General features: G+C 47.5%; 1 protein-coding gene across 13 annotated transcripts in view; it reads left to right on the top strand.

The window, feature by feature from the left end:
- LOC146786091 (eukaryotic translation initiation factor 4 gamma 1-like) overlaps positions 1–18,443 on the top strand; it is a 1,219,153-nt gene that overhangs the window by 934,953 nt on the left and 265,757 nt on the right. For all 13 annotated transcript variants that reach the window (XM_085635575.1, XM_085635572.1, XM_085635570.1 and 10 more), the window contains one exon: positions 3,990–4,086. In XM_085635575.1, coding sequence (XP_085491701.1) covers positions 3,990–4,086 — 97 coding nt within the window. The remainder of the gene's footprint in view (positions 1–3,989; positions 4,087–18,443) is intronic.

The raw sequence follows: 18,443 nt of genomic DNA, 5'->3' as shown, positions 1-18,443 counted from the left end.
AACTGTTCAAACAAGTCAATTACTACTGCAAAGTATTTATATGCTTACCTGTACCAGGCTTGTGTGGTTCTAGAAATAAAACAGTATTTTTTTTTTATACAAAACAATTGGCCTAGAGTTTAGTTCTTGTGTGTGAGACCATTTGCTGACTGAGTGTGTACATCAAATGCTTTACACTGTCCTCTGATACTGCCTTACTGTTCGACCAAGCTACCACTTTAGAGTAAGGTTCTATCTAACTTTAACCTCTGCAAACCTCTGGAGACTCTCGGACTCTATACACACTGTACCTCACTTTGGTGCAGTATATATAGAGCCAGTTTCTTACATTGGTGGATCAGCGGTGGGATACAAACTTGAATTTGTTGGACTACTTGGTTACCATCTGATAACACGACAGAACTCTTAAATTGCCTTTAGAATTCAGATTTTTTTCAAATTGGCATTTTTACCAAACTACTAAGTCTTGTTAGGGCCTTGCTTAAGTCCCTTTAGAATTTTAGAAAATAAATCACTGTAGTCAAGGATAGAGGGGTTAGAACTTTTTTGTTAGAATGTCTCAAACAGAACCCAGCTATTAGTGAAGCTGACCAATATATCATACAGGACATGGTTGAGGAGCTCGATCTCACCCCTTACCTTCACTTGTCTTTCAAAGAGGTAAGGTCCTTATGTTACATTAAAAATATATCAATGGGCCTGCATCCAACCAAACAAGGGCTCCAGGAGCTCCTGGCTGAGTATGCACAGGCCCACCCATCTGAGATTGGTGATGACCACTCCTATAAGGACCGGGATGAGGAGGACAGGGCTGGTAGCCCACCCCCAATAATCCCTAGGAGGAAAGGGTCCCCAGACCCTTAACCCCAAAAATCAACCCCTGGGGACCTGGAGGCCACACAGGTGGTACAGGTACCAGTAAGGGCATTGAGGATGCCCTCAATGAGGACAGCCTTTTAGCAAGGCTGGCCAAAAGATTGGATCTAGAGTCCAGACTCCTGGCTCTAAAGAAAGGAGATTGGTTTAGCACCCATCAATGGTGGCAGCAATCATAAAAACAAGGACAGAGGAATCCTCTGATCCTAAAATCCCCAAAGGGATTGTCCCTAAATTTGAGGAGGGTGATTACATCACCAAATGGTTCACAGCCTTTGAGAGGGCTTGTGAAGTAAGAAGAGTAAAGAAACCTCTCTGGCGGGCACTCCTGTGGGAACTGTTCTCTGGTAACTGCAGAGACAGGCTTCTGCCCCTCTCTGGGCCAGAAGCAGGGTCCTATGATCTCATGAAGAAAACTGAGGGATTTGGACTCACCACTGAGGAGTACAGAATTAGATTCAGGGGGGCTCACACAACCCAGAACCAGTCCTGGATTGATTTTGTAGACTACTCCGTAAAGACACTGGATGGTTGGTTAACTGGACACAATGTGCATAACTTTTCTGGACTTTACAATTTGTTTATGAAGGGACATATACTAAGTAATTGCACAAATGAAGTTACATCAGCATTTGGTAAACCTAGGTCTAATTTCTCCCCAAGAATTGAAAGAAGGCAGACCACTGAGTCAAGACTAGGACAACCACTGGGGGTGACCAGAAGAAGGTGGTTACAAAACCTCCCCAGTGGAAAGGTGGTGAGAATCCCCAAGTTAAAAAGTCTGGGTCTTCCAAAGGGCCCCAAAAACCTGCACAGGGGGGTGGGTCCCAAACTACTCTCTATGTGCCACAGCCTTCTAGGGGGAAGAACTTTGATCCCACAAAGGCCTGGTGTAACAACTGCAAGAAGTTGGGACACTTAACTGTAGACAAGTCTTGCCCTCACAACAAGGCCCCTAGTTCAACAAGTACAGCTACTCCTGGGGTAGCAAGTCTACAGATGGGAACAACAGTGTGCACAGAGCAAATCAGGATGCACACTGAAGCAGTTCTAGTTTCAGAGGGGGAAGTTGAGTTTGGCACTGTAGCTGTGTGGCCACCCAACTTAAAGAAATACTTACAATACCCTTGAATCAATGGAACTAGGATAGAGGCTCTGAGGGATACAGGTGCCAGTGTCACATTAAGGTTGCTGGCCCCTGAACACGGCAGGATTTTGCAGGAGCAGATTCGAGGGTAGACAGGCCTGTAGGGCTAGGGCCAAGTCAGTGGGCGTCGCCCTCTTGTTAGCTCTTCATGTCTTCTCGTCCTTCTTTTCTTGTGGTTGTTGGATCGGAGGAAGGAAGGTTCGGGGTGCCCCTAAATATTACATTTAGGGGTTTTACAGTTAAAGGGCAGGGACCAATGGGTCCCTTTCCTGGGGTGGGTACACCCCCTATCCTGCCACACTCCAGTGGGAGGGGGTGCAGGAGCCTGTCCCTGGTTGGCTGGGTCCCCCCATCCTCAAGAGGGCAGGGGCTCGAGGTTGTGCTTCACCTCGCCTCCCCCACCTTAGGGGTGGAGTTGGCAGAGGTGAGCACACCTCTCTTCCTCACTTAGTTTTTCCCGCCGGGTCTCATGCCCAAAGTGGAGGGTAGAACCAGTGGGGACCAGTTACTGAGTACAGCAAGTGCCCTGGAGAAGCTCACAAAGGCGGCATGCCTTTGAAGCTTCTCCTTCGTTAACCCTGCTCATCCTGGGGGGGGGGGGGGGGGGGCCTGAGAGCCGCAAGCTCTCGACCCAGGGGTCCAGAAACATGTCTGGTGGTGGCAGCCTGCGCAGCCACTCAGTCAGGTCACTGGGAGTTGATCAAGTTTCAGGGGGCATCTCTAAGATGCCCTCTGTCGTGCAGTTTACATTAAATCCCACACTGTCATCCGTGTGGGTTTAATGTGCTGAGAAGTTTGATACCAAACTTCCCAGTCTTCAGTGCAGCCATTATGGGGCTGTGGAGTTCGTAATGACAACCTCCCAGCACCATATACTCTTAAGGGCAGCACTGCACTTACAGGGCCCAGGAATGGACCTGGGCACTGTAGGGGTACAGGGCTCATGCACCTGTACCCTCCCCACTGGCATAGGGCACCCAGCTAGAGGGGTGACTGATGTATGCCAGGGCAGTGGTTTGTGGGCATGGCACACAGGGATGTGTGCCATACCATCTTTGTTTTGTTCTGCACCCAGACACTCAGCCTGCAATGTCAGTGTGTGTGTGTGTCAGGGTACAGGGCTCCTAAGGGTGGCACAATAAGTGCTGCAGCCCTTAGTAGCCTTCTCTGGTCAGTGCCCTGGGTACCTATGGTACCATTTAACAGGGGTTGACGTGGCCAGAGATGCCAATTGGGTTTTAGGCTTTAATACAGTTTTAGGGAAGGAGCACACCCAGGGTACCTGATTGGCAGGAGCCCAGGGCACACTCAAAGTACATCCGCAATTCAGCAAAAAGTGGGGGCATACCATGCAAGAGAGAGGGCACTTTCTCACATCTATCTGTTCCAGTACCATCTTACTAAGATACATTACACATGGACATCTTTCTACTTCTTACTACTCCATCGTAACCCTTCATGGCAAAACAATCGAAGGATGGAGTTGATGCCCATGCTCACTATCATCCTAGGGAGGAGTCACCTACCTCGTGACTACAAAGACTTCTTCGACAAAAACAAGTGCAAACATCCGAGCCCAACACCAGATGGCGAAATATGCAAAAGTATACGAATCTGCAGCTTTACATGCCAAGAATAGATGCATACTGGTAAGTAGCATTTTCCTTCCTGTGGCACAGGATTACAATAACTTAATCCACACATGACCTCAGGCCGTGGTTTGCAGTCTTTTTAATACTTGTGGTAGAATTCTTCATGGTTCACTTAAATGGCTTTTGGCACCATCAACCTATTTTTTGTGACTTGGTGCTACTAGTTTTCCGATTGAAATGGCACTTAATACTTGAAGTAAGATCGATATGGATGGTGGCACTTTTGCAAGGCATGCACAGATGGATCTCTTCACAGCTCTTTGCCTGTTGATCATGTAGTGTTGCAACTCATAAGTCATTGTTTTATTGCTTAGCTCCTGAGCCTGGGCGCCCTGGAACAAGCACTTTAAACAGATTTTCGGCACTTCAGCAACCAACCTCAGACCGAGATCCTGGTAGAGTGATTCAGCGGTAAGTGTTTTACAATTTTAAAATGTCAACATGAGGAGAAACATTGTAGAGTATAGAAATGTCATTGGGAGGCTGTATTAAAAGTATAGATTTCTTTTTTGTAAGGAACAGTGGATTATTTTAAGATGGATATAGATCTGCTAGATTGTCTCCTGAAAAGTGACAGGCGCGATGATCAATGCTTTGAACTTCAAAGGCCTTTTTTAAAATATAAAATATAAAAATGTGTGTTTCTGGTATCTAGATCCTGCTTTTGAGGAACAAAAAAAGATACACATGGCATTAGCTTTTTTTTTTATTCAACTTATCCATTTTTACTGAGCTGAAGCAAAGTAGCTGTATGTACGTTACTGGACTCCTCATTATCTAGTGTTCTTTTGAATTATGCAGCGCTGAACTTTTCACTGAATGCTTTTTCCCTCTTTAAGAACCGTGTTTTTCCCCTCTTGTTTTAACAGTGTGTGAGAAAGTGGCTCTGTATATACTGTTCCTAAATAGGTACAGAGTGCACAGTCCCCAGAGGTTTGGCAGAGGCTAAAGTTAGATATACTATAACACTGGACAACCCGGGTCTGGTGCTGAGTCAACAAAGATAAACAAAAAGCATATTCACTAGTTCCGACATCTCTAGTTAGAGAAGAACCCTTTAGGGAACAGAACCCATCAATCACCGAGGAGTCAGTGTGTTGTCATCATCTGGGTCTGCCTCTCTTAATGCACCGCACCAGGTCTAGATGGAACGACCTGGTTGCGAGTAAAGAGGAGTGACATACAAGGGTTGCAATCAGATCTCCACCAGATATGACGAAAGGTGAATTTCTCCTTCGCGTGAGAGGGGTTCTAAAAAGTGCAGCACTAAATCAAAAAAAGTGTGAATAAAAATGGCTAGAGAAACTCAAAAGTGCTTTAATTGGTAGAGTACCTCTGCCAGAATTAAAAGGCAAAATGGCAACTTAGCATAAATACATTGTCATTATGCTCATTGTCCATAGTATCTGGTCGACATGTTTCTGCCCACTGGGATCTAAATAGTATCAAGGGCATTCATCAGGACCTAATTTGCTACTATGAAAAAGTGTGAAAGTATAAAAATATTATTATATTACAGACATTCCTACCACCGGTTGAACTCTGTGGATGTCAAAACCGGGTACCTAGGAAAGTAGAAAGACATAGATAAGAAAATGCGAAAAGCTATCAATGTTAACATGACCAGCAAACAACAGTATAAGTATACCGTCATAGAGAACACAAATTAGTGTTGGTTACATCCAAAAGTGTTTTAGATTGCACTTACCCCAGAATTCTGGGTGATACCCTCACCTCAACCTGGTGTCTACTCAGGGAAGGGGGCCCCGCTCTGATATGGGGGAGAAGAAAAAGAAACAGGGCTGTTGAAAACATGCCTAAATCTCTATGCTCCCCATCAAAAGTGACTAGAAAGTATAAAGTTTATCCATGTTTATATTACAAAGTAAGTGGAGGCACAAAGCATGGCCGTGATGTCCTTATAAATTACCCCTGACTACCAATCAGAAAAGAAAGAACTCTAGCAATTTATATAGTTTAAGAACCAATTGAAAGACCCAGAAGAGTCTTCTGGAAAGCGCTAATGTTTCGAACTCCTATGTTGTCAATAAAATGCTTCTAAGTGAGTAAAGCATTCTCAGAGTAAGAGCTTTTGCATTCTCAGAGTAAGAGCTACGCTTACCTCTCCGTCGGTACCCCTGGGCGGTCTATGAGTAAAGACCGGAGGTACCGACGTGAGCAAAAGGGAATGCTTTATAGTGTACCTGATCGCAAACAGGTGCGTCCGTTACAGAGGGGTGACCTCGGCAAAGCCTGTGGTGTTTTAAAGCCGCGTGAGGACCCAAATGACTATGTAAAGTATAGCGCATGCGTTAAAAGTGCGATAGAGTGCGCATGTGTTGTATTAGAAACACTGTTCTAATACATCTCTCATGTTGCAGAGCATTTGTACTGGATTTCTCACACTAAATAAATAAAATTACAGAATTTTTTTTATTTATTTACTGTTTGCGATCAGGTACACTATAAAGCATTCCCTTTTGCTCACGTCGGTACCTCCGGTCTTTACTCATAGACCGCCCAGGGGTACCGACGGAGAGGTAAGCGTAGCTCTTACTCTGAGAATGCAAAAGCTCTTACTCTGAGAATGCTTTACTCACTTAGAAGCATTTTATTGACAACATAGGAGTTCGAAACATTAGCGCTTTCCAGAAGACTCTTCTGGGTCTTTCAATTGGTTCTTAAACTATATAAATTGCTAGAGTTCTTTCTTTTCTGATTGGTAGTCAGGGGTAATTTATAAGGACATCACGGCCATGCTTTGTGCCTCCACTTACTTTGTAATATAAACATGGATAAACTTTATACTTTCTAGTCACTTTTGATGGGGAGCATAGAGATTTAGGCATGTTTTCAACAGCCCTGTTTCTTTTTCTTCTCCCCCATATCAGAGCGGGGCCCCCTTCCCTGAGTAGACACCAGGTTGAGGTGAGGGTATCACCCAGAATTCTGGGGTAAGTGCAATCTAAAACACTTTTGGATGTAACCAACACTAATTTGTGTTCTCTATGACGGTATACTTATACTGTTGTTTGCTGGTCATGTTAACATTGATAGCTTTTCGCATTTTCTTATCTATGTCTTTCTACTTTCCTAGGTACCCGGTTTTGACATCCACAGAGTTCAACCGGTGGTAGGAATGTCTGTAATATAATAATAATTTTATACTTTCACACTTTTTCATAGTAGCAGCAAATTAGGTCCTGATGAATGCCCTTGATACTATTTAGATCCCAGTGGGCAGAAACATGTCGACCAGATACTATGGACAATGAGCATAATGACAATGTATTTATGCTAAGTTGCCATTTTGCCTTTTAATTCTGGCAGAGGTACTCTACCAATTAAAGCACTTTTGAGTTTCTCTAGCCATTTTTATTCACACTTTTTTTGATTTAGTGCTGCACTTTTTAGAACCCCTCTCACGCGAAGGAGAAATTCACCTTTCGTCATATCTGGTGGAGATCTGATTGCAACCCTTGTATGTCACTCCTCTTTACTCGCAACCAGGTCGTTCCATCTAGACCTGGTGCGGTGCATTAAGAGAGGCAGACCCAGATGATGACAACACACTGACTCCTCGGTGATTGATGGGTTCTGTTCCCTAAAGGGTTCTTCTCTAACTAGAGATGTCGGAACTAGTGAATATGCTTTTTGTTTATCTTTGTTGACTCAGCACCAGACCCGGGTTGTCCAGTGTTATAGTGATTTAATTTAGGGGATTCACAACCTGCTGGTCTTTAATCTTTCCCTTGGACCTTCTTCCACGTTGTTTTGTTGTTACTAAAGTTAGATATAACCTTACTCTCTAAAGTGGTAGCTTGGTCGAGCAGTAAGGCAGTATCCGAGGACTGTGTAAAGCATTTGTTGTACACACTCAGTCAGCAAATGGTCTCGCACACTCCAGAACTGCACTCTAGGTCAATGGTTTATATAAAAATGTTTTATTTTAGAACCAACAATAGGTATTAAAATATACTTTCTCAGAATGAGATGCTTTAGGTAAATACTTTTGCAGTATGCAATTGGCTTTTGTAGAAAGTTACAGGTTGTTGCAATAGGCAACACTATTTCAATCACATTAATGCATTGAGTTCAATGGAAGTTTAACGTTTTGCAGCGTGAATCTTTCTGGATTCACTATGCTGTGCATTATTCCGCGGTCTGGTGGTTGGGTCCGGAATCGTAGTCTGTCTTTATTTTTTTTATTTTTTGGTAGCCCAGGTGGGCGTTGACGTCCCACCATTTGGTGTACTTCTCGTGACATCATGCTTCCTGCGGAAGTCCCACCTCGGGGCGCCATCTTCAGATTCTTTTTTCCGCCGTTGGGTCTGGATCGTCAACGTGAAGCTCCAGAGTGTTTTGCGAAGAAAAGAAGACAAAGCAAGAGTTTCATCGAAGAAGTGGAGGAAGACTACAGAAGGAAGATCAACGAGCCGTGACTACGACGGAGGAGAACCTCGAGGTCTTCGACGTCCAACGGAGAATGCGCACTCAGGGCACTGAGCGCAGGAATGGTTAAGACACCCTTTAAATTCGGCCGTAACTGCCACCATAAGTACGCGCAGAAGGACCAACACCCGGTCTGCAACCTTTGCCTGCCAGTCGACCACGACAGCAAAGACTGCAACGCCTGTTCCGCCTTCACACCGAAGACACTCCGGGTGAGAGAGAGACAGAGGAGAGCCAACTACAACATGGAGGATAAGGGACAGTCCCCGACGCTGTACGAACTGGGCCTCTCCACCGACGAGTAAGACCACGTCGCCGATAAGAAAACGTCTGACAAGGTAGGAGAGACGTCGAACACTAAACCCTCGACAGGGCCCCGAAAAACAGAGTCAGACTCTCGAAAAACTGTCGAAGTCCTCGAAAGTAACACTGGCGCCGAAAATTTCGACGACCGCGAGTGGATCCAAGGACGAAAGGCACGGCGGATCCTTCGAGGAGGACTCCCAGGTGCCAAAGACCGGCGAAAAGCAAAGGTCGTCGAAGCAAAGCCAAGAACTTGGGCGCTCGCGTTGACGACGGCTCCATCGAAAAGACCAGCGCTCGACGCCGAACATGCCTCCGAAATGGAAAAGAGGAGGAGGAGACTCGAGGCAGAAATGGAGAGCATCCTTCAAAGGAAAAAGGAGTTTGATGAGAAAATTCACAATTCCAACGAAACCACCGTCTATCATCGTTGAAGTCGAGGAACAGGAAGAGTTCGAGGCCGAAGAACTGTCGAAGACTCTCGGAGATGAGGAAGAGGACCTTTACGATGAGGGAGAGGAATATGAGGAACAACAATCGAACTACAGCTCGGCGCTGTCGACGACACAGGACCTGGAGTGGCAGGACCTTGACGCCGAAAATCCAGAAGAGCCCGTGGAGACTTACCCTTCGAGGCCTTCGCAGCCAGATGACATTGGGGCTTACAATATGGTCGTCAAAAGCGCAGCAGCAGCTTTTGGCGTTAAGCTGGAGGAAGAAAAGCCAAAAGCAGACTTTACTGGAGACACTGCTCCCCATCCAAACGAGGAGCCAGTTCCTCCCCATGCTACAGAGTGTCATGAACCAGGGGAAGGAGGTGTTCAAGGACCCAGCTACATGTAGGTCCATCACACCCAGGACGTAGAAAAAAATATGAACACTCCTCCAGGACCCTCCATACATCAAAGGATCTGTCACAGCGGATTCTATCATTGCATCTACTGTCAGAAAAAAGGCTAATGTCCCGGCTACCTCTGGACCATCACCAGACGAGGAAAGCAGGAGGATGGACCTGACTGGGAGGAAAATTGAGAGAAACGTGGCGATGCACTGGTGCATGGCGAACTCCAATGCCCTACTGTACAGGCACCAATACCAACATTGGGACGAAATGGGAGAACTAATCAAGCACCTCCCTGAACAATACCAACAAAGAGCTTCGCATCTAGTCGAGGAAGGAAAGAATATAGCGAATTCTTGCCTTAAAACAGCCTTGGATGGAGCAGAAACATCAAGCAGGTTGATGGCAATAGGAATAACAGAAAGAAGGCAAGCCTGGCTCAGGATCTCAGGCTTCAAGCAAAAAGTCCAGAACATCCTGAACACCCCTTTCAACGGAGAAACGCTGTTCGGAGCACCAGTGGATGAACTCACACAGCTCAAAAAGGAGAACGAAACGGCAAGGTACTCCGACACGGAGATCTTACGGAAGGGGAGGAAACCAGCTGGGAACGTCACACCAGACATTCCAGCAGGGCCATCAAGGCGACAATCACAGACAGCCGGGGCAGCAGAAACCAAACTGGCAGTACCAGCCTCTGGGCCAGTCCTTTCGCAGTAGGGGGAACAAACGAGAGTAAAGATGAAGAGGTTGAGAACAGCCCACCTCGAAGTGACTTCGCCTGGAGGGGAGTGCTCACTCACAAGATCTCTCCGAGGGTAGAGCACAGAAGATCCAAAACGAGAGGGTTACACAGACCAAACGCCAACGAGCATGCAACACCGGTAGGCGGCAGGCTGAGACGTTTCCTTCAGGAATGGCAAATTCTAACAGACAAATGGGTTCGAGGCATGTGGGCTGCTGAATTCATATCTGTGCATAGATCGCCGCCTAGTGTTTGGTCCGGATGTTTGCACGTTGTTGTCCTGGAAGAGTCTTCGAAGTATCCTGAGATAGGTGACTCCTCCCCTGGACCACAGTGCGCATGGGCATCCTCTCCATCCTCAGATTGTTTTTTTCCGCCATTGGGTTCGGATGTGCTTATCTTAGCTCAAGTTAGGAAAAATTAGTTTAAGGCCAAAAGGCCTTTAGTTTTCGTCGGTATCGACAGCTTTCTTGCTTAGTTTAGCAAACTTCTTCGAGTTTTTCGGCTCCGTTTAATCCAATCATCGACCTTACATCGACGATGGAATCGAGGACCCCATTCAAACGGTGTCCTGTTTGCCACGCCACATATCGACGTCCACCCGGTGTGCAACAAATGCCTCTCGCCGGATCACGGCGAATCTAAATGTATGGCCTGTGCCCGATTCCGATCCAAGAAAACTCTCCGGAATCGACTGGCAGCGAGATTAGAAGCGCAGCAATCGGCACCGGCCCCGGCAAACATCTTCAGCACCGAGGACGAAGATGTTGAAAGCGTGGAAGACACGAACTACAGCCCCGCTTCCGAACACGATTCCCGATCGGAAGACGCCGATGAAGCGCTTTTTCACAGGGAAGAAGCAGACGATGAGGTAGGAGACTACGATGAGGCCTTTGGGGCCGAAGAAGATAGCTCTGGCAGGGCCTACCCGTCGAAACGGAGGCTATCGAAGTGCGTCATTCTACGGCTCCGGTCGAGGGATCGCCTCCGGGCCTTACCCAAGATCAATCCTGCAGTTCTTTGGCCCCGTGTGAGAAAGTGGCTCTGTATATACTGTTCACTAATAGGTACAGGGTGTACAGAGTCCACAGTCCCCCAGAGGCTGATAGAGGTCAAAGTTAGGTATGACCTTACTCTCAAAAGTGGTAGCTTGGTCGAGCAGTAAGGCAGTACCAGAGGACAGTGTAAAGCATTTATTGTACACACTCAGTCAGCAAATGGTTTCACACACTCAATAACTGAACTCTAGGCCAATGGTTTATATATATAAAATATATGCTTGTTTTATTTTTAGAACCATAAAGGGGGTAAAAATATACTTTCTCAGAATGAGAGGTTGAATATTAATACTTTTGTCTTAAGCAATACATTTGTGTAAACAATCACAGTTGGTTGCAATAAACAATCCTATTTCCTAAACATAACAATGCATTGAGCTCAATGGTAAATTCAGGTTATTTGTAATAAATTACTTTTCAGATTACTTTTGGAATTCCAGGTCTGGCCCCTAGATCCAGCCTTGGGTCAGTATTCAGAATCAAGTGATGAAAGTCGAGTTAACTATAATGATTTTTAAATAATATTTAGCTGTTTCAAAAGTTAGCACTTAGAAAATATTTCAAAGAAAACATTCAATGGATCTCTATGGCAAGAAATTCAAATTGCAGGTAGAGTACTTTATCGTTACTTTAGTAATCCAGGTCTGGGTACCTAGACCCAGGACTGGGGTCCTTATCAAAAACAGGTAAGTAATTTCGTTTGCAGAAATGGTACGATTTTAAAAGAATATTTCAAATTTGCAAAAATAGACACTTAGAAGAAATTTCACAGAAAAGCAGACCATGGTTTCCTATGGGAGAAAAAGGAGTTGGAGGTAAGTATAGTTATGAGTACTTTTCAGGGTCAGGGCTGGGCACCAAGATCCAGCACTGGGATCTCACCCAGGAACAGGTGAGTAAATTCGTTTTTGTCACTTGGCTGATTTTTGGTGAATTTTTACAGTTTTGAAAAGTTCACACTTAAAAGATTTTTGAAGAAAAAGCCAGTCAATGTTACCCTATGAGGAAAATGAAGTTAGCGGTTTAAGGGTAAGTACTCGACTGGCGGAGTTGAAATTCCGGGCATAGACTCAGGGGTCCCCCAGTGTCAGGTAGGTACAGTTGGTTCACCCTCAGCGGTTTCAGGACGGCCGGGTGCAGAGTGAGTTAGGCCCAATGTTATCCTATGAGGGATAGGGGGGGCCTTGGTTGGTGGCTGCTGTCTGGCAAGCCACGCGGCTGTGGGAGCTGGGCTCCTGGTCACTTACTCAGGGCAAGTGGGGAAGTAAGTTAGTGTAGAGAGTGCACTGCCAGGGCCACTCGGGCGGCTGGGTGCAGGGTGCTTTTGAGCCTTCGGGCGCTCAATGGGAATGTTCCGGTTTGGAAAAAGGCTGCAGGCTCGGGGACGAGGAGGTTTCCGGTGCCACCACCACTTCGAGGGGTAAGTTGGGTAGTTGTAGGTTAGGTGGGTACCCCGGGATTGGGCACAGGGGGCCGCAGGGCGCCGGGTGCAGGGGTGCCTTTTGACGTCAGGAATCTTACCCTCTGGTTGATCGCGGTTGGGGTGGCACTTGGTTCTGAGGCTGCAGGCTTCTTCCGGGATGTCGAGGGGGGTCCTTGGGGGCCGGACTCTGTGTCAGTCGCCGTGGGGTCGTCCTAAGGGTCTTTGTCCACTCCGGCACTGGCCAGGCTTGGCTGGTGCAGAGTGTGTTGGGTCCGCGGTTCCGGGCTGCTGCCAGGGGTTAAAATTAGGTTTCTTGAGTAGAGCCTCTACTCATGGGAGTCCCAGGGGCTTAGAGCCAAAAGGTAGCCAGGTCCTCCGGGGTTGGTGAGGTTGCTGGCCACGAGAGATGCCACGCTGGTGCAGGTTCGAGAGTCGACAGGCCGGTAGGGCTGGGGCCAAAGCAGTTGGTGTCTTTGTAGGAGAGTAGGGTCTGCTTTCTATGTTCACCCCCACTTTTTTGCTTTTGCTTATCTGGTTTTCGACTTAGATGTGGCTGTGGGCCTGCTAATCAGACCCACAGCCCTGCTGTTCTCTCTCTAAATTAATACTATGTACTTTAGGTGCATAACCCATTTGGATAGGATCACCTTATTGGCCCCTGTACAGTGTACCCTAGGTACCCAGGGCATAGGTGTACCCTAGGCCAACCAGGGGCTGCAGCATGTATTATGCCACCCCTGGCCTGGCCTTCCATTCTTGACACAACTGGCTGATCACTCAGCTGGGGCAAGGTCGTGTAATCACCCCTTGCTTAGGTGTAGTATTCCTATACCTAACTTTCATATAGACACATGTGTACCTATCAGTCACTCCTATGGCAGGCCTTAACAATCCTGGAGGCAGAGTGCTTGGTAACATGTGAGATGGGTCTCTAGCATGAGCTGAGCCTGGCTGCAGCTTTCGGAACCATGTCCTTATAGCTGTTCTATGATGTAGCCTACCATATACTCTTAAAGTACCTTATAATCTTAGACGGTTATGGTAACTATGGTTTGGCTTTATCGAAACATGTCGTGTAAGGTGTCTAACACTGGAATAATACCCCCATACCATTTCTGGACATGAGGATATTATTCCCCCCTTCTAGAGGGAAAGACATGTTAAAATCATACTTCACTGTTAGCCTCTGACCAAAGCCTCAGCATCACAAAATGGATGCTGCTGCCACGACACAAGTCTGACCTCCTGCAGCTGGGAGTGATCCCAGCCAGGGAGGCCTGGACAATAGGTTTCCTTCTTGGGGAGGTGCTAGCACCTGCCCAGACAGCCTTTAGTGTATTGGGGCAGGGTGGCCTGAAAGGAATGAGACATGCCTGGGGCACACAAGGTGTTCCTTGCATAGTCCAGTTCAAACCGGTGCTGGGGCACTCCAGCCCCAGCTCTGGCGCGAAACTGGACAAAGGGAAGTGGGTGTAACCACCCCCTCCCAGGTCCCACCCATAAGGCGTGACCTAGCAGGTATCCCAGCCCCCCAGATTAGTATAAGAGTGGGAGTTGGGCCTCAAGACTTTAGATTATCCTGAACCTGCAATCTTGAACAGAAACTCTGGACCTTCGACATTCGACGAAAGAAGAAGACTGAAGAATCTCCCTTGTGGCCAAGGAGTGGCTACCCTGTGCAAACAGGCACCATCAAGAGACTACCCTTTGCTTTGTGAACGTTCCACGAGGAACCGACTGCAGAGCCCGACCAGAGCCTTGACTCTCAGACTTCTCCGACCCTCATCCACATCTGCAGCAGAGCTGAGATCCGTGGAGGCGACGAGCGACGTGGGACCGGCTACCTGGAAAAAGTGGCTAGTAACTTAAAGCGCAGCTTCTGAGGTACCCTCGAAGTTGTGCACCGGGGACTGAGAAGCCCCACCCCCAAGCACCATCTGCACCGAAGACCAGCCCCCCACACAACGAGTCCTGCGTGGGGCCCTTCAGCATTTTCCTGCTTGCCGCGTCTGTCCGGTTGCTTGCCCGCTGGCTAGTGGCCTTTGTGACGACGCATCCCGAAATCTTCTGCGCTGGTTTGGCTCCTCCAGACTGGCTCCCGCTTCTCTGCAAAGAAGAAGCACCCCAGACCTTCCTGGTCTGCTCCTGAAGCAAGTCCTCCGTTCTTCGTGGGTTCCGCTTGCCAAGGCTTGGTGAGTCCTAGCCCAGCTTCGACGCCGCCGACAGCAAGAGCCTTCGTGGGACAGCTCGCCTCCTGGTCCTGGTCGTCCTCGACGCTTCCTGGTCCTCCTGGCTGCAGCGACAAGCTTCACCTTCACCTGCAACTCTTCACGACATCGTCTGGTTCCTTCCTGGTTCCACGTGGTCACTGGCTAGTGACCTTGACTCTGTCCCCTCTGCTTGCAGGTCTCTTCTCTTCTTGATCCCAGCCTTGGGATCCACCGGACACTCTTCACTGACTGCCTGTCAGCATCTTTCTTCAGGCATCCATAGGAGTCGACGACGAAACCCGACGCAACTTCAACCCTATGCACCCGCAGCCTGTGGGCTAGGTAACTTGGGTACTCCGGTGCTCATCAGGATAGTGACTATCCTAGTGTCTAAGTTTCAAGTCTCAACTTCCTAGCTACTCCGGAAGTGTCCTAAATCTATCTATTTCTAAACTGTACTATTGCTAGTGACTTTTACGCATTACGCGTGAGTGTTTCCACTCTGCATACGAATCCCGTGGGCCTCCCACTTCCTAACTGTTGCTAGTGTAGTGTAGCCCCAGCGATTCCCTAGGCCTAGGCCTATTCTATTTCCGTGACAGTGGTCCTTATACCACTTACTTAGTATATGGTTTGCGTGGCCCCTAGGGCCTAACTGTATTACTTACCTGTGTGACTTAATGTATGCTTAAATAAGACTGTGTTGTACTTACCTCTAATCTCATAAAGAGTGCTGAGGGTTGCTTAGAATAAATACACTTTATTTTATATATATATCTGTTGTGGTGTCCTTTCATTTGGTATTCAAGGGATTATATATGGTATCACAGCTGGCTTCACATGCCATTCAGAGTTTAGCCTAAGACTGCTCTTGTCCATGCTACCACTAGGATAGCTGGTCTATAAGGTTGACTTTACAACCAATCACCATAAGGGTATTTGGACTGATATAAGGTGTACACTATAACTAGTGACATCATACATCAGGCCAACTTCTCACATTGGTGAGCAGCGGTTGGGATCTGAGCTTGCTGTTGTAATACCATTGTAATCTTGAGATACTAAATTGAAAGATCACACAGATATTGTCTAGGTACATATAACATAGTTTATAATACTTAAGTCCTACTGGACTTAGTAGTGGTAGGTTGAAGGGAGTAACACACCCTGACTACAACTACTAGAGAGGTTTAGTAGAAACAACTAGTGTAGGTAGGTGCACACACCACACCCTCACTAGATCATGCCTCTGGGAGGAGATCAAGTAGATGCTCTCTCAGGAGGGGCAGGTCTGCAGAAGACCCCCTCTAGGTATGATACCTTAACATTCCAGGAGATGAGACATTTGTGTACCTCCAGAGGAATAAAACAGGGTGCAAACCCTACCCTCCTTCAGTTAGGACAGCTCCTAGAGGAGTATGATACTCTTAGGGCCTCTCAGGCAGATACCCTAGGTACAGAGGAGGGTCTACCCACCACAGAGGAGTCAGATGGGGCTTCAGATGGGGAGGTAGGCAGCCAGGGCCAAGTAGGAAGACTTAGCCAGGCTAACCTAAGCTTACATGGGAGTGTGCATGGGATCCCCCCATACAGACCCACAAGTAGGCTTTCACAGAGAAGCAGGAGGGACAGATCCCCTTCAAGGGAATCCATCCACTCCCATGTCTCTAGCATCTCCAATGCTTCCTCTCACAGGGGAATGACTTCACCTGAGAGAAAGGAGCATGAAGCCAGAATGAGGGAGGCTAATCTGAGGATTCAGAGGGAAGAACTTGCCCTTGCCAAGGAGAAGCTTGCTCTGGCTAGAGAGCAAAAGTTAAGTGGGTCAGAACCCACTGGTGGCAGCAACATTCCTAGAGATAGAGACAGGCACTATGATAATAGAAACCTGAGCAAGATTGTCCCTCCCTACAAGTGTGGGGATGACATCCACAAATGGATAACTGCTTTGGAGAGGGCTTGCAAAGTACAGCAGGTACCCCAAAGTCAGTGGGCAGCTATCTTGTGGCTCTCCTTCTCTGAGAAAGGAAGAGACCAGCTCCTCAGTTAGTGATGAGGATGCAGATAATTACACTGTCCTGAAGAGTGCTCTGATTGATGGGTTTGGCCTAACCACTGAACAATACAGGTTGTTGTTCAGGGATACCCAGAAGACACAGACTCAGGACTGGACTGACTTTGTAGATTGTGCCACTAAGGCTCTGGAAGGCTGGCTATTGGGAAGTAAGGTTAAGGACTATACAGGATTGTATAATTTGATCATGAGAGAACAAATACTTAACAACTGTCAAAACCAGCTATTGCATCAACACCTGATTGATTCTGATCTGACTTCTCCCCAAGAATTGGGAAAGAAGGCAGATAGATGGGTCAGGACTAGAGTTAAGCAGAAAAACCAGAACCAGGGCGGTGATCAGAAAAAGGCAGACCAGAAGGGTAATGAGCAGAAACAAAAAGACCAGAAGTCTTCACCAGGCCCCCAAAAGGCTCAGGGGGAGGGTGGTCCCAAAAAGGTTAAAAAGAAAGATGGCCAAAAGAAACCATGGTGCAACTATTGTAAGTCCAACTCACATTGGTTTAGTGAGTGCACCAAAAAGGATAAGCCCCCAGCCACCATTGCCCCTAAGGCAACTGTACCCCCTAGTTCAGCTGTAAGTGGTGGTTCCCAGCAAAAGGGTGTAGTAGGGTTAACCCTGGGAACTGAGGAGGATTCTGGCCTAGTCAGAGTACCTACTCAGGCTGTTCTGATCTGTGATGGGGACTTAGCTTTGTCCTCTACTGTAGGCCCCAGTAACCTGGGCAAGTACAGACAGACACACCTTTTATCAACCAAAGAATGGCTCAGGCCTACAGGGACACTGGGGCTAGTGTCACAATGGTGACACCTGCTTTTGTGGACCCTGGACAGATCATACTAGGTGAGAATTACCTAGTGACCAACGCTAGCAATGCCACTACCTCCCATAGTGTGGCTATTGTTAACTTCTCCTGGGGAGGGGTAACTGGCCTCAAGAAAGTTGTTGTTAGTTCAGACCTTCCTGTAGAGTGTTTACTGGGCAATGATCTTGAAACTTCAGTTTGGTCTGAAGTGGAGTATAGGACCCATGCAGAAATGCTGGGGATAGATGCACATGTCCTTGCTGTGACCAGGTCACAGGCCAAAAAGTGCAACACTGAACAAGTGCTGGATCCTGAAACTATGGACCAGTCACAACCCAAGAGAAAGAGCAGTAGGGTTAAGGCTGTGCCTTCCCCCCTGCCTCAGGTGGTGGATCAGCCCTCCCAGGAGGATGATTCTGAGAGCCCTGAAGGAACTGTCCTAGAAGAACTTGAACCTGATCAGGTTGAGTTTCTTGGGACAGGGGGACCTTCAAGGGCAGATCTGAGGCAGGCTCAATTAGACTGCCCCTCTCTTGAACCCCTCAGACAGCTGGCTGCTGCTGAGGCTGCAGGGAATGCTCAAGGTACCCATAGAGTGTATTGGGATGAAGGGCTACTGTATTCAGAGGCTAGAGACCCCAAGCCTGGTGCATCCAGGAGGTTGGTCATACCACTGAAGTTCAGGGGCTTCCTTCTCACCTTGGCCCATGATATTCCCCTTGCAGGACATTTAGGACAGAACAAGACTTGGGACAGGCTTGTCCCTCACTTTCACTGGCCCCATATGTCAGAAGATACCAAGGAGTTTTGTCGCTCCTGTGTCACCTGCCAAGCCAGTGGCAAATCAGGTGGCACC

The sequence above is a fragment of the Triturus cristatus genome, chromosome 11 (genome assembly GCF_964204655.1).
Source record: "Triturus cristatus chromosome 11, aTriCri1.1, whole genome shotgun sequence".
In the NCBI taxonomy this organism is placed as follows: domain Eukaryota; kingdom Metazoa; phylum Chordata; class Amphibia; order Caudata; family Salamandridae; genus Triturus; species Triturus cristatus.
This window is presented reverse-complemented; position numbering and strand designations above follow the sequence as displayed.